The sequence below is a fragment of the Pteropus medius genome, unplaced genomic scaffold, assembly GCF_902729225.1.
Source record: "Pteropus medius unplaced genomic scaffold, Ma_sr-lr_union100, whole genome shotgun sequence".
NCBI classification, from domain to species: domain Eukaryota; kingdom Metazoa; phylum Chordata; class Mammalia; order Chiroptera; family Pteropodidae; genus Pteropus; species Pteropus medius.
Window position 1 is genome coordinate 1,401,745 of NW_024352783.1, and position 15,641 is coordinate 1,417,385.

Here is a 15,641-nt window from a genome sequence, read left to right on the forward strand (position 1 = left end):
GCTTTGCTGGATACATTATTTTTGGTTGGTAATTCCTTTTGCTTAATAATTTGAATATTTGGTTCCACTCCTTTCTTGCTTGTAAGTTTTGTGCTGAGATGTCGAAAGATAGTCTAATGGGGTTTCTTTTATAGGTTACTGTCTTCTTTTCCCTGGCTGCCTTGATAATTCTTTCTTTGCCATTAATTTTCGACAGTTTTAATATAATTAGAGAAGGCTTTTTTGTGTGTATTGAGATAATCGAGTGTCCTATTTTCTTCTTGAATTTAAAGATCAAGCTCATTCCTTAGATTTTGGAAATTCTCATCAAGTTTTTGTTTGAATATGCTCTCTGTTCCCTTCTCCTTCTCTTCTCCTTCCAGTATGCCCATTATTCTTATGTTTATTTGCCTGATAATGTCAGATAGTTCTTGTATAATTTTTTCTTTCTTTTTTCTTTTTTTTAATTCTCAGGTCTCTGTCTTCTTCCTTCTAATTTCCAGATTTCTGCCTTCAGTATCACTGATTCCTTCCTCCATCTGGTCAGCTCTATTTCTTAAGCTTGCTATTTCATTCTTCATCTCTTTTAATATATTCTTTATTTCCAGAAGTTATATTTGGTTCTTTTTTAGGGTCTTGATCTCTTTGCTAAAAAACTCTTCTGTTGGTCTATTTTGATTTTATGTGTTTGGAATTGTTGATCAGATTTATCTTGCATTTCATTGACTTTTTTCAGAAGTGCAGTCCTGAATTTTCCGTCATTTAAATCACATATTTCTATGTTCTTAAGCTTACTTTTCAGAGATTTTTCTTTTTCTTCCTGAGCTGCCTTGTCACCTTGGTTGTTCATGGTGTTTATTGGACTACTCCACCTGGGCATTAATAAGTGTGTACTCTGCTTTTTCTTTCTTTTTTCCCCAAAAGAAGATTTATTATATAGAAGTCTCTCTTTAGCCAGTTGATAAGAAGGGGTTTTTCTTTTGATTTCCAGTAGGTGGCATCCAAGCCTCTTGGATCTCTACTTTGAGGCTAAAATGCTTCCCCCCGTCCCCCCCGCCCTCTGTCTAATAAACTATATATTCGATCCACAATCAGATCTCCTCAGTCCTATCGCCTATCTGTGGGACTGGCCATGGTTTATGTTTCAGTACCTGTTGCACAAATTCCCCTGGGGCTCTGTGGTGCTAAGTCTGGGAGGATATAGGGTGGGAGGAGGGCATGCTCTGAGTTGATGGGGGCAGGGGCACTGCCAGGCTCTGTATCTCAACTTCCCTCTTGGCGACAGTGGTTGCTAAGACAGAGCTATTTCCCCACCACACTTAGTTCCTACTCCACTTTCTGCTCTGATCCCCGCACTCCTCTGTGCAGAACACTCTGATCCCTCAGGCAGGGCTGTTCGGGGAACTGACTGCAACTTCTCCCCTCCCGCTTCATCTTTAGGGAGCTCTAGCTGCACATGGCAGCTTCTTTCTTCCTTCCAGTCTACCCCGCAGACTTGCCTGGTTATGACCTTTTGAAGCTCTGACATGAAGATTTGTCAGATGTGCTTGAGTGCAGGTTGGGTGTTATCTGTTGAGTTTCAGATAGTCAGCTTATTATTTCAAAGGGAGAGATCCAGGGAGATCCCTCACTCTGCCATGATTCTGATGTCACACAGAACTGCTTTTGAATTTGAACCTTTCTGAAACTTGGTTACTTCACCTGTGAAATCAGATGATGCTCTAACTTAATGAGATAAGCTTTGCCAAGCTCTTAGCAGGGATACCCAGGATTCTTGCCAGTCAGGGTGTGAGAGCCCAGAATTGTCACTGAGCACCAACTCAGGTGAGTTGACAAGGCCACAGAGAAAACTACCAACATCGGTGTTTTCCAAAGTCTCTTCTAAGGAATACTAGTTCTGCAAGACAGTGGTCAGTGTTACCTGGAAGAAGGTGGTGTTACTGGATATGAAAGGGGAATTACAGGTCCAACAGAGCTAAACAAGTTTGTTGACTACAGGGCTTTTCAGAGTTTTTAATCGCTAATATATATTGCAAGTTTCTAAGAGGTGACCATAATTTACATTGTTTCCCTGTTTGGTTAGCCACACAGAATCCTTTTTCAATGCTCCCATCCCCACCCTACTAGGATTAAATGTTCTACAAAACTCATTTGGTAATGGTTTAAATAAGACTGAGGATAAAAATTAATGGCTCATTCAATATTTACTTTTGTCTTAGCTGGAACCAAGATATGTTAAGACTCAATATCTCTGATAGCCATAAGGCTGAAAGCTAAGAATTTGTTTACTTTTGATTTTATGAAGCTTAACTGACCCACTGGGTAGTCAATAGAGTAAAGTCGCAACTTGAAGACTAAGTCTTTATGACCCAGTCCTTCTTTTAATATGCAGGCAGATTTCATCATCTCTGTGATGGTGTCTTCTGAACGTCCCAACCTTCAACCGTCACACCTGCCCCAGACTTTGTGAAATACTGACTGTTTGAACTTCCCACTTGACATTTAGCTTGTCCTGTCTTGTTCTGTTTCTGTACATGTTTTATGTTAGAACTTCTGGATGGCTTTTGCCCCTGGTTCCTGGGAGGTAGCCTCTAAATCCTTGGAATTTTCATGGTGGTTCTCTCAGACCACACTTGTGTTTATGTGAATGAGATGACTCAGAATGGGGGTTGTCCATGCCAGAAAGACCAACCATGTGATCAGAAATCTAGGGCTTTGAGCCACATGATATCCTGGTAGCCTGATTTCTGAGGAAGAGAGAGGAGATTGAGTAACAGGCCAATGATTCAATGAATCATGCCTATGTAATGAAGCCTCTAAAAAAACCATAGACACCAAAGTTTGGTGAGTCCTTCTGGTTGGTAATACTTCATGTATTGTCATGCATCAATGTGCTGAGAGCATGATGTATCCTGACTTCACAGGGAGAGGACATGATGTTTCACATTTCTTCTTTTGGCTAATTCTAATTTGTGTCCTTTGACTATATTAAAACTGTTATCAAAATTTGTGTCCTTTGACTGTATTAAAACTGTTATCAAAATACAGTGCTTTCTTGAGTTCTGAGAATTTTTCTAGTGAATTATTGAAACTGAGGGGGGAATGGGGATCCCCAAATTTGTAGCCAGTTAGTCAGAAGTGAGTGTGTCTGAATTGAGGGCAGTCGTGTACCCTTAACCTATAGAGTCTGGCCTAAGTCCAGGTAGTTGGTGTCAGAAATCATTGCAATTATGACAAGTGAACGAAGTTAAGACACAAAAAGGTATGTACTATAGTCTTTAAAAATACAAACTACTATATATCTAGGGACAGAAAGCAGATCAGAGGCTATCTAGGACCAGGGTAGAGGGAGAGGGGAGGAGAGTGGACAAAGGGACAGAAGGAAATTTTGGGGGTGATATATATGTTCACTACTTTGATTGTAGTGATGGTTTCATATCTATATCTATATCTATATCTATCTATCTATATATATATATCTATGAAATATATATGTATAATGTGTGTGTGTGTGTGTGTGTGTGTGTGTGTGTGTGTGTATTGCTATCTTGTTATTATGAGTGAACAAAGTCAGGTAACAAATTTGATTTTATTCCTGGGTTGTGCTGAGAGGTCAAGTTACAGTTAGCTCTGTATCTTTGCTCATGATGTTCCCTCTGCTTAGAATGCCCTTCCCTGAGTTACCACCCTCTCTACTTAGGATTACTATTTTTCAAGCGTAGCTTAAATGTAATTCCACAAAATCTTCCTTGAGTTCTTGAGTCAGAAATTATGTATCCCTTTCCTAACCTCCTGTAATGCTTTTTTTTTTTTTATGGCATTTTTCAGTGTCCTGGGCTTCCTGTGTATGCATGTATGGATAGAAGTAAATCTCCCAGTTAGACTATTAGCTTCTTGAGGTTAGAGGCTATGCATTTTATTCATTCCTGTGTTTCCCATGGTAAGTAACACAATTCTTCACAAATAGAGGCTAGTAAAATATCAAATTGCCAAAACACAAATTTCTCAGCATCCTTCCCATAACATCTTTTAGATTCTTAAACCATTATATTACTCGGTCTCCTTTTCTGCCTCTTCCTCCTCTTCCACCTCATGTTCATCTTTTTCCCACCTTTTCCTCATCTTCAGGTTAAATCACACTTACTTTCTTAACTTTTTTCTTCAGCCAAGCCCTATTCCTCATCCTCTTGTTTATGTTAGGGGGACACACACGTGTTTGTGTTTTGGTATTGTATGTTCTGTCTACCTACAATAGTAAATACTGTCTACTATCCAGTAAATTTCAAGCGATAGCTGTCTTAAATCTAAACATTTAATTTCTCCCACCTTTTCTCCAATTTCTCAGCCATGGAGCATAGCAGTTAAAGTCTCAGGCTCCAGTGCCACCAGGCTGGATCTGAATGCCAACCCTGCCACCTATTAGCTCTGTGATCACAAGTAAGTTACCTAGCTGTCAGTTTTGTCATCTGTAAATTGGAGGTGGTAATAGTGGCTATATCCTAATATGCTTTGAGGATTAAATGAGCTAGTACATGTGGAATGTTTAGAACAGTGTCTAGCATATAGTAACCACTCGATAGCTATCATTCCTTTCATTGCATGCTAAGAAACATTTGGCGAAGGAGTGGTGAGACACACGGGGTTGGAAAGGTAACCAAGTATACTTTGAGGGTGATATATATGTTCACTACTTTGATTGTGGTGATGGTTTCATATATATATATATGAAATATCTATATGTATATCTATATGTATATCTATCTATCTATCTATCTATCTATCTATCTATCTATCTATCTACATGGGAGCCCAGAAGGCTGCGATCAGGTGCTTGGTTCCCATTAGGATGCCCACCCAGGTGCTTGGTTAGTCCCATCAGAATCACTTGGACATTGCATTAAAAATACAGGTTTCTGGGTCCCACCTGAGAGATTCTGATGGAACCCAGGAACCTGTCTTTTTGGATATGTTCCTCAGGTGACTTGGATGGCCAGCCAGGTGTGAAACTACTGGCATAGCAGAAAATGCATTAAATATGGGATAAGGAGATCAGGGCTCTGGTGATGTTTTTGCTAGTGACCCAATGTGTGACTTTTCCAAGATTTTGTTTTCTTGTTTGTAAAAGTCAGGTAACAAATTTGATTTATTCCTGGGTTGTGGTGAGAGGTCAAATTGCTAAAGTTATTTCTGTGGGGAAGTGGGCTTGCCATGCAGAAAAGAACACAGGCTTTGGAATGAGAGAGGCCTAGATGTTAATTCCACTTCTGGTACTGTGCTAGACATTGCCAGCTCTCCCTTATTCCTAAAAGGATCCTGATTTTACTTGGGGCATAAATGTGCCCAGTAGAAAATACTCTACCTCCCAGACTCCTTTGCAGTTTGGGGTGGCCACATGGTACAGTTCACTCAGAAATCTGCTGAGGATTTCTGGGAAAGTTTTTGTTTTCCTGATGTAGGCATTCAATCTTGTTGCTTCTTTGCCCTCTTCTTCCTGCCTGGAGCATGGATGAAAGGACTGGAGTTGCAGCAGCTATCCTGTTATTATGAGTGAACAAATACGGGAGGCCTATAAGCTGAGAATGATAGAGCAAAGAGATGAAAAGATTTAGGTCCTTAGTGGCATCGCTGAGCAGCTATACCACCCCTAGGCTTCTTATGTGAGACAAGCGAATCCTTACTTATTTAAGGCAGAGGTAATTTTTTGTTGTTTATTTGTACCCTAGAGCTACTTTGGGAGAATTTAAAAAGAATAAAGTTTCTAGAACTGTGTCTGGCCCAGTGGACATTTATGCATGTGTCTCCCTTCTCTAGTTTTGAGACACCGTCTCATTTATAATATTATGCCCCTTCTAAATCCAATATCCTATACTTATCTGATAATAAGATAGAATAATTGGACTCTGAGGGCTGGCCTCTGGAATAAAGGATTCTTTCCTGGGAAATGTGGAGGGTTCAAGAAGGCACCCTACCAAGTGGCTAAACACAGGTGCATTGTGGAGTACCTGTAGCATCCTAACCCTACAGAGACTGCCACACCCTAATCAAAGCAGATGCAAAAAATCTCTACAAGCTCTTGAGAGATGGAGAATGCATTGTGAGTCCAAAGGACACAAAATTGCCTTTGATCTGACGTAAGTATGGACAACAAGTCTAAGGATCCTAACCCTGGTGACAAACACATCTGAGAATAAGAATGAATAAACCTATTAACCTCCACTCTCCTCCTGAACACATATTAACCTCTCTCCCCTGAACACATATTACGTTTCCCGTCATTTTCTCTTATTGGAAACTTAAGTACCTGGGTGTGAGTGTGGGCACCTGTATATCAGTGGGAGAAGAGAGAGGAGTTTCGGTTTTTATTACAATTCTTACCTGCCCACAGCATGGCTTTAATAGGATCAGGCTCATGCCCCTTAGGACCCATAGGAATGTACACGACTCAATCGAAGCCAACTGCCTCCTCTGCCACCTGAATCCTGCAGGTCCCCATTGCCTCCCTGGCACTGCCAGGATCTGAGCACTCCAGCCATGGCTGAAATCAATAGCAGCAGAGTCAGTACTAGTAAAGCTCTCACAAATCTTATACAGCAAAATATGATGAACATGAAGGGGGCTTTTTGTTGCTTTTTAGCAAATGTATTTTTCCTCCATTATTTAAAAAAGATTGAACTGCAAAAAGTGAAGTCTCCTTTTACTAGAAAAGTAAAGAAAATCATACAATGAGATGATCCAGCTGGGCTTCAGCACAGACATGCTTTCCCTCTCCCAAGGTTCCCTGAAGCCCGAGGTAGGACTCATGGGTTTTGTCCTCAGCAGACTGAGTTTTGCCTAGTCTTTAGGCTGCTTCCAAGATCAGCACATCTTGACTTTCTCTCAGCCCTTCCAGTCTGAGTGTTCCTCCCTCATGGCCTTCACAAGCCAGTCCCGTTCAGTCCCCTGCTCAGAGTCACTCGTATCACTTGCCTCCACAGCCAGCAGCTTTGAGTAGTTGATTTTCCGTTCCTGAGGCAGTTTTGGCTGAATGGACAGGAACAGGGCCAGCCAGAGCAACAGGACCACGCAGCTGGCCTGGTAGAGCACAGCCAGGCTGAAGTGCATCACAACGAAGCCCCCCACAAAGCTACCCAGGCTGGCCCCGCCCCCATAGAAGTGGCTTCTGAACATGGTACTCAAAGGTCTCTCTGTTCTGGGAGTGGCCAGGTCCTCTATTGAGGCCTCCACTGCCCACCACAGAGCCCCGTTGCTGATGGCACTCATGATCTGAGCAGGGAGGACAGACCACCAGCTCCAGAGGAAAGAGTAGTACAGCAGCTGCCCTGAGAGGCAGCCTAGCCCCAGCCCCACGGAGCCCACCCTGGACAGTTTCCTGAGCAACCTTGTTTTGAATGGATGAAGTAGAATTTCCCCCAGCAAGCTCAGGGCGACTGAGAAACCCATGACCAGCTCGCTGCTCCCATGGTCTTTCATGTGCCAGAACAGAAAATTCTGTACTGTGCTGGTGGCGGCTCCTATCAGAAAGACAGTGAAGGCTAGAAGAATAAGGCGGGGGTCACCCCCCACCAGAGACAGTACTTTGACCGGTTTGTAGCTGGGCTCCCGCCGCCTGTAGACAGGGACGGGAAATGCGATGCTCACCAGTAAAGCCAGGGTGCTGACCAGCGAGTAGCCATAGAAGTGTATCACACCTCGGGGGCCACTTGTCACCAGGAAGCAGTCCAGCTGCCCCTCCAAGGCTGCAATGCCACATACACCTGCCGACATGCCCAGCAGCCTCCAGATCCAAAGGTTTTTGTAACGGTCAGTTGCATCCACAAAATCTAGGTACTCATAAAGGCTGTCATCTGCCACCTGCTCCAGAGGGGCTGTCAGCAGCTCCCAGAACACCACAGACCCCAAGGAGAGAATGAAAGTCCATTGCAACCCTTCCCAGGAGAGGTCAAGGGCCCCGATGTTCCCCTTGGTTACTGACAAGTTGGCTGGACTTCCCAGTGCTGAATCCCCGGCAAGCAAAGGGAGGGCAGTACTGACCACCTTAAAAGCACCTTCCCAGGGATTATCTTTTATCCCTGAAGTGACAGGGTGGAGGAGAACGCCAGATGCGGTCCCGGCTCCTTCAATGGAGCCCACAAAGTAGCTGGGCAGATGACTGAAAGGTTCTTTGATACTTCGCCCAGATCCTTTTCTGAAGCCAGAGGCGTCCCGGATCCCCGTACTCCTCTTGTCTGGGAGGCTGGGCGCCTCCGCGGGGTGGTTTAAGGCCAGCTCTTGGGCTGAGGTGAAGTTCAGAGTTAGTGCGACCCCGGGAGGTAGGACTGTGGTGGTCACGCTGTGGCTGCCATTACAGGAGCGGTATCCTAGATCTTTGTCCAGCGGTGGCACCAGGGCCATCAACAGGCTGGCTCCCACCGAGCCAAGCAGCGAGCCTATCAGAAGCATCCTTCTTTTCTGGTAGCTTTTGGCCAGGAAGGCACAGAAGGGAGCCCAGAAGGCTGCGATCAGGTGCTTGGTTCCCATTAGGATGCCCACCCAGGGCGCGGCCAAGCCCAGTTGCCTCAAGTAGAGGGTCAGAAACGGAGTCACGCAGGCATCCCGGACCCCACACACCAATTGGAAGAGTCTGGCCACTCCCAGCGTCCTGCTGATGTCCCACTGGGGATTGGCGTTCATGGCTGCCCGGCTCGGTCAGACCCGAGCAGGCGGAGGGCGGAGCTGGGCACCGGGCAGGCGTGGCCGCGGCCGGGGAAGGCGCGACGCCATGTCCCCCGGAGGGAGGCTCGGGCGGAGGAGCTAGCGGGCGGTGCCTCCAGCCTCTGGCGGTGCCGCGGTCTCCAGGCCAACGGTTGACCTCATCCCTCACGTCCGGCCTCCGGCCCGGAAGTGGCCCCGCCCCGAACGGCGGTGCACCTGGGGGCGGGGCCGGCGCACCTGTGGGCTACACCTGCTAGGTCCCGCCGCCTCCTAGGCCTCCCCACTCCCTGCCTCCTGCAACGCGAGCCCTCGGCTGTTCCACCCGCGGGACATATGCAGGTGCGCAAAGGTCGCGGCCTGCAGCCTGCAGGGTGCGCTCCAAGCTGGGCCCCCAGGCTCCCGACGCTGCTTCGCGTCGCCCACGAATCTGAGATCTCTAAACTGCTTCAGGCGAGTGAAACTGTCACAGCGAGTGGGGTGGGGTAGCGAGAATGGAAGCCATGATATGAGCTCTCTCATCTTTTTCAGTTCTTTACTCAAATGCCCTCTGATCAAGGGCCACTCAGTTACTTTGAAGGACCATCCTTGTTCATCGTCACTGAAATACCAAATCTCACCCTTCCCCAGACTCGCACACTCCCCTTCCCTACTTTTTCTCCATAGCCTGTATTATTCATTTTCCAACACACTCCTGGTTTATATTTCGCATGTTTTTCTTGTTTATTTTCTGCTTCCTTCAGAATCAAAGCTCCAGCGAGGCAGCTATCTTTGTCTCCAGGACCTAGAGCTGTTTCATTGGATATGAGCTCCCCCTGGAAGGTGGATACAGTTTCCTCAAGTTTGGACAATTCCTAGGGAGGGCTGACAGTTGAAGGGTCTTGGAGTGGCACTCCAGCACCCCATCCAGACGGCCACCCCAGACACTGAAACAGTATGAATGTATTGGATAGTTTTAATCTACACTTAAGTTGTCCAGTAAGGAAGTACACACTCCAAAGGTGGTTAGCTAATATTTAATCAAAAAGCTACACTACGGAGGCAGCAAATACTAGCTCTTCAACAATCTTAGAACAACAGAAGTGGCTTCATTAATTAGCATGATAGATATTGGCAAAATTTCACTGGCAAATTTAGTGGTGTCTAGTCACATGGATTGGTTATAGTTTTTTTGGAGCATTTCCTCCCTCAATGAATACAGTTTAAGAACCTATATATTCCTACAGTCCAGATCCTTTGGAGTGGTGCCATACGCCTTACTTTGATATGGTCCAGTGTCCAGCCACTGATTCAATGAACTTTTTGTGCCAGGTTTCTTCAGGGCACCTAATTTGGCTGGGGGTGGGGAGTGAGGGAGGTGGTGTATGTGTAGCAGAATTTGGTCTATCATTTGCTTCCATTGCAAGTTGATAGAGAGATTATTGGGGGAGGAGGCCAAGAGCCCTCGCCTAACACACTGTGAATGTTTACTTAAAGAACCTAGTAACTATGAATGCCCAAATTGATATAAATCACCCCCGTGGCAGGAAAAAAAAATCTAACCACCTCCAGGTAAACTCACTCAAATTCAGTGATGTCAATCACTTCTGGTTTAAAACCACTTCAGTTCTATTGAAGGCTGTCCCTAGTCTCTCTCCTCCCTGGGTTCTGCAGCTTCAGTGGATGATCTCACAGCCATCTACTCCTCAGTCTTCACATGTCTAGGGCTGATCTCCACTGAGGGGCAGGCACTCCACCATGCTGCTGTCCATCTTATGAGATTTAGGTCCGTAGTCCCCACTGCCACTTACACCTGCACCTCTTTCTTTTTACTGTCAGACCCCCTTGGGCTTGTTGCTTTCAACTGCCTCAGAAAACTTCACCTGCTTCTCATGCCTATTGGGGCACAAGGACTCTCTCTCTAAGGCTGCCCTTGGGGCCATCTACCTAGACACACCAGGCAGCCCTTCTTATGCCATTCCCCTAGGCATTGAGAATGTGCTCTGGGACTTGTGCCCATTCCTGGGGCAATGAGGTCAAAAGTGAAGTGCCTACCTCTCTACTATTGGATCCCCAAATGCAAAAGGGATTCTTCCACCCTCCACCCCCACTCCCAACCGACGATACCTGGAGATTCTGCCCAGGTAATAGGGATGAACTCAAGTCAAGCCTTCATGTTCTCTCTGTTACTTTTCCCCTCACCTCACACCTAGTCCCGGGGGTGAGGGAACTGGTTCTGTGTCATTATACATGTGGGTTTAAGTTTTCAAACTCAAAAGCCAAGGATTTTGATGTCCTTAATCTCTGGTTTCTCTGCAACTAGCCTGCATTCCCACCTTTGTTTTGGGACAGTGCTGGTCAGGAGTCCCTAAGCCAATGTGAATGAGGAGAGGGGTAGGCAGTTAGACAGAACACACAAGTAAATACTTCACAGAACTCTTACCTGGCCTAAGAGAATTCATTAGGTTAAATGAAGTACTGCTCCTAATCTCTATTAAAATATAAATATTGCTTGGTATTGGATAAAAGCAGAAACACTTTAGTGTGCATTTATTGAATCTGACACTTTCCTCTCAACTGAGAGAGATGGCTGCCTAGGATTGGGTGAGGTGGGCAGATGCCAAAGTGAAGGAAGGAAGCAGACTCAGGAGGAGGAGGTATAGTTGCCTTTGCCTACTTCTCATTTTCCCCCAGGGCACAGGGCCCTGGGCACAGCTCTCACTTTGATCTTAAGGGCTAAGTGGGGAGCTTGAATGAGAGAGGTGGGAATTGAAAATCAATGAAAGAGTGGACATTTGTGCAAAAGCTGGGCTTTGTATGTGAGCAGCTTTGCCCAGGCCACCCTTGAGCCTTCATGTAGACCTGCTCCATTACCCACCACAGCCAGCCTCTTGTGTTCTGGGCACTTGCTGGCTCCTATTTAGGGCAAGAAGATGCCTAGGGCCTCTTGACCTGGCTCCATCCATTGGTGTGTGTTTGGGACTGGTGGGGTAGTGTATCCTTCCTCTTGGGCCCGTGGCTCTCAGATTCAGTTCTTCCACTGCCCCTTCAGGCTCACTGGACGATGCCGGAGAATGTGTTGATGGGCATTAGAAGGGGTTTGGGCATGGCTTTGGTCCTTTCCATTTCCTTCTTCTGGTGTGAACTGAGCCAAAGTGCCTTAGACTTCTGGATCCCAGAGCATGGCTCTGGGCAGCGAACAACCTCAAACCTGTGGGTGGAGAAAGGCCAGCTCAGGAGATGGATCTCAGGGGTCAAATCTGCCTGGAGATTCTAAAGGTAGTCCTTTTATTGTAGGGTCTAGAAGAGAGAGCCTAATAGAGGGAAGAGAAAATGTCAGGACAAGAAAGAGCATCTTAGGCCTAGGGCAAACACTGGGAGAGGATGACATGCCTGGATGGGTCACTGTGTATGCCTTCCTTACCCAAATACACCTCCCCAGGGGAGACCAGTAAGGGTCACTTTAACTGGGGCACAGCTGCCACAATAGGATAGCCAGTGGTGGAGGGCTACAGGCTGAGTGTTCACGCAGGAATCTTGGGAAATTTGAATATCAGCTGCTGCCCAGGGTTAGCTGTTCATTTGCCCTCCTTCCTGGATTCAAGTCATAGGGCAGTGGCCTAAGTCCATGCCCACTAGGGACACTTGCCTGGCCACAGGATCTACCTCTGGCCAGGCATCCTGGGCGAGAGGCAGGAGATGGTAGAGGCTGGCTGCTGCTTGGGTTTGCCCCATGAGGCATGGAACCCTAGGGATGGCAGGCCCAGCTTCACCTGATCACATCCCTGAAGGTACGCCGATTGTCTTTGTCCAGCAGCAGTGTCAGCAGCCTCTGGTCCTGGCTCTGGATCTGGATGTTGGCTGTCCGGAAGGTGTTTGTCACCGTCTGCAACAAAGAGACAGCTCATGTGTCACCTTTGTGACAGATGGCCCTGCCAATTTCTCCCACCCTGGACTCTGGTGTGTTTCTTCAGTCAAGCACATGGGGTCCATGGCTCTCTTCCTGCAAGTGACTCAGAGCAGTGACAATCCTGCAGAAACCGCTACTAGGCTGCTCTTGCCCCTGGGTCTTTCATTGTTTCTGTGGTTCTTGACCCGATCTGTTGTCCTTAATTTTGAACACAACCTGGAATGATGTGGCTAGAGCTTGCCAGGTTATCAAGTTACCTGAGCAGCTCCTGTATGCTAGTCATGTCATGGGTGGAATTTTATAAGGCTTGACCTCAGTTCTATGTTGAATTACATACAAAATTATTTACCTGGGGCAGAAACAGAGAGTTCAGAAAGTGGCCACCTACCCCCATGACTCAGATCAGGCCTTATCAATTTGTACCATGGAATTGTCTGGGGGCAAGATACTGGTGGAAGGGGTTCATCCTCTGCATAGGGAACCTGGGGCAAGGTGTTTCACCTTCCATATCCCATGGTTTCTCTAGAAAGTCCCCAGAGCCAAAAGAAAGCAGCCCCCAGGCAGCCCACTGACCCCTGACCTGAGGCAGCTGCTGCTGAGGGGCTCTGTCCCACTGGGCAGAAAATTGGAGCAGCCTGGATTCCAGGTGGGGCTTTCAGAGGGCCTTTCTGGGTTGCTGGCTCAATCCACACATGGGCAGTAGCTTTGGGTGATTCGCTACCACAGAACAGCCGAGGTGCTAGAGCCTTAGTCTATCTCATCTAAATGTTCTCAACCCTCTCTGCTCATAAGAACCATCTTTCAAAACATAAAAGTAAAGATTCTGATTTAAGTGGTCTGGAATCCAGCTATATGTGAGCATTTTAAAATAAGCTCCCTATTGTAGGCAGGGCTGAGAACCACTGAACTAATCTACCTTTTCATTGTCATAGAGCAGAGGCTTTAGCAGCCGCCTAAATTGGGGCATCAAGCATGTCCCGGAATTTCTGCTGCACTTTTGTTGGGTTGGGATAGGCCAGCCAGAAATCTATCAGCAGAGTATGCAAGACTCTCCCAGGAGGAGGGTCAAAGCACAGACTTTACAGCCAGACTGCTCAGGTTCCAATCTTGGCTCTACTATTACTCACAACAGGTGGATTGTGAGCAAAGACAGAAAGATTTACCAAAATCTTTCTAAGACAGAGGGTAACACAAAAAGAGAGGGGACTTCTCTCCTGCTGTGCAACAGACCCTGTAGCAGCTTTGGTACCCTGGAGCTCTCAGTCACAGTGGGCAGGTATGGCAGGGGACGGGGTAGAGGGCGGGGGCGAGGCAGTGGAACCTAGTGGAATGGACCGGACAGCTAGCTGGGTGATTGTGAGCACTCAGGTTTCATCCGTGACCTTCCAGAAATACGTGGGGAGACAACAGGGAGGCTGAAGTCCTGGTGAGCTGGGGCCTGGGGGGAAGCCAGAGACATTCGGTTTATGATATGGGTGGTATCCTAAATGAAATGACCCTACTGGTGAGGGAAACTCAAGGTTCTCACAGAGGAGAAGACGGAACTCTGGAAGGATTGACTGTGACCCACTGAAAGTCTCACAGTGGTAGGTATCGGACCCAGCTCTCTGACTCGAGTGTTTCTGCTACTGCATCAAGCTGTTCTAAGTGTCTCCTGGCAGGATCTGGGCCTCCATGGCCCTGCCCTTTAGATAACCAGAGGTAGTCTTGGGGCCTCCTCCCACCTACCTGCAGTGCAGACAGATGCCTTTATTTCCCCTTTGTGGGCTGTACCCCTAGACACACCCGACATGCCTGGCTGTGGCCTCTGAGGACCGCAGGGGTCTTGGATTTCAGTGTATAAATGTGACCATGAAGGTCAGTTGAAAGGACCAGATGCAGAATATGCAAAGGGTCCCAGTCTTAGGTCTTGAGGGGATAAGCAAAATGCTGCTAGTTGTTCTCTGTTGGTGGCTTCCTGCCTTCCATACCCCGAAGCTCTAATTCTACTACCCTTCATTACTTTTCTATATCTAAATTTAAATCCAGCCTAAATAATATCTTTGCTGCCCCTTAAACTCACCAAGCCACAATGCCCAAGCCTTGCTGTTCTCAAAGCCCAGAATACCTTCACTCTAGCTCACTGTGAACTTCCTCTATCTCTCAGTGTTTATCATTTGACTCACTGGGACAGAACATGCACATGCACCTATTCGAGTTCAAAGAGGAATTTCCCCCCGCAGATTAGTGCAGGAGTAAAAAGGAACTCACTGGGGCGATAAGTTTAGATTTTTTCAAAAAGCTCACAATCAGGTTGTTTAAAGAGGTCATTAAAAACAGAAACCATTGTAAGGAACTCACTTCAAAAGAGAATACATCAGGGTAAATAGGTCCACTTTGGAGTTTAAAGGTTAAACAGAGCTGTCCTATAGGAAGGAAGATTTTAGCTCAGTACAATAGGTCTCTCAGACAATCAGAGCTCTCCTACCATGGATAGGCAGCCTCAGAAAAAGTGAGCTTCTGTTTGGGATGAGATCCTATAGGGGTAGAGGATGCACTAGCTAACCCAGAAAACATCTGATGTGGACCAGACACCATGCTAAGTGCTGGAGAGAACAGCGAGGACTCAGACAAGGGTCTGAGTAAAGGGAGATCACAGTCCATTGACACACAAAGATCATGTCATTTATGGTGTTGCAGTGCTTCCATGGCTGTGTCACCAGGGCTCTACAGGAGCACAGAAGTGGGGCACCTAGCTCACAGGGAAGTGGAGAGTAGGGTGGGGTGGAGGATGTGGAGGGAAGGGGGAAGAGCATCAGGATGGGAGAGTTGACACCTGAGTTTCATTTTGAAGGAGAAATAGGAGTTCTAAAAGGAAGGTGGGGAAGAAGAAGGGAAGAATGCAGTTTCGGGCCAAGCAAAGCACATGAACAAAGGTACAGGGGTGTGACTGCCAGAACACTTCCAAATACCACGGTGTGAAGGGCCTGCAGGGGGTGGCCAGAGTTGTGGATGGAGAGGAAGAGGAGCCAAGCTTTGAAACACTGAAGAGTTTTTCTGCCCTCCAATGGGAAATGGTGGAGGGGGTTTAAGCATGTTCGAGATC

At 46.7% G+C, this 15,641-nt stretch overlaps 2 protein-coding genes across 10 annotated transcripts in view; both read right to left on the reverse strand.

Moving 5' to 3' along the window:
• Positions 1 to 6,655: 6,655 nt before the first annotated feature.
• MFSD6L (major facilitator superfamily domain containing 6 like) lies at positions 6,656 to 9,306 on the reverse strand. Its single transcript, XM_039847333.1, has one exon. The coding sequence runs from the start codon at positions 8,647 to 8,649 to the stop codon at positions 6,856 to 6,858; it is 1,794 nt and encodes a 597-aa protein (XP_039703267.1). The 5' UTR covers positions 8,650 to 9,306; the 3' UTR covers positions 6,656 to 6,855.
• Positions 9,307 to 10,095: 789 nt separating this feature from the next.
• Positions 10,096 to 15,641, reverse strand: part of PIK3R6 (phosphoinositide-3-kinase regulatory subunit 6) — a 59,541-nt gene continuing 53,995 nt past the window's right edge. For 5 of the 9 annotated variants that reach the window (XM_039847325.1, XM_039847328.1, XM_039847324.1 and 2 more), the window contains 2 exons: positions 12,420 to 12,532; positions 10,096 to 11,857 (listed from right to left, as the gene is read on the reverse strand). In XM_039847325.1, the coding sequence (XP_039703259.1) occupies positions 11,701 to 11,857; positions 12,420 to 12,532 (270 nt within the window). In that variant the 3' untranslated portion in view covers positions 10,096 to 11,700. The remainder of the gene's footprint in view (positions 11,858 to 12,419; positions 12,533 to 15,641) is intronic. The other 4 variants (XM_039847331.1, XM_039847329.1, XM_039847326.1 and 1 more) reach the window with 2 other exon arrangements.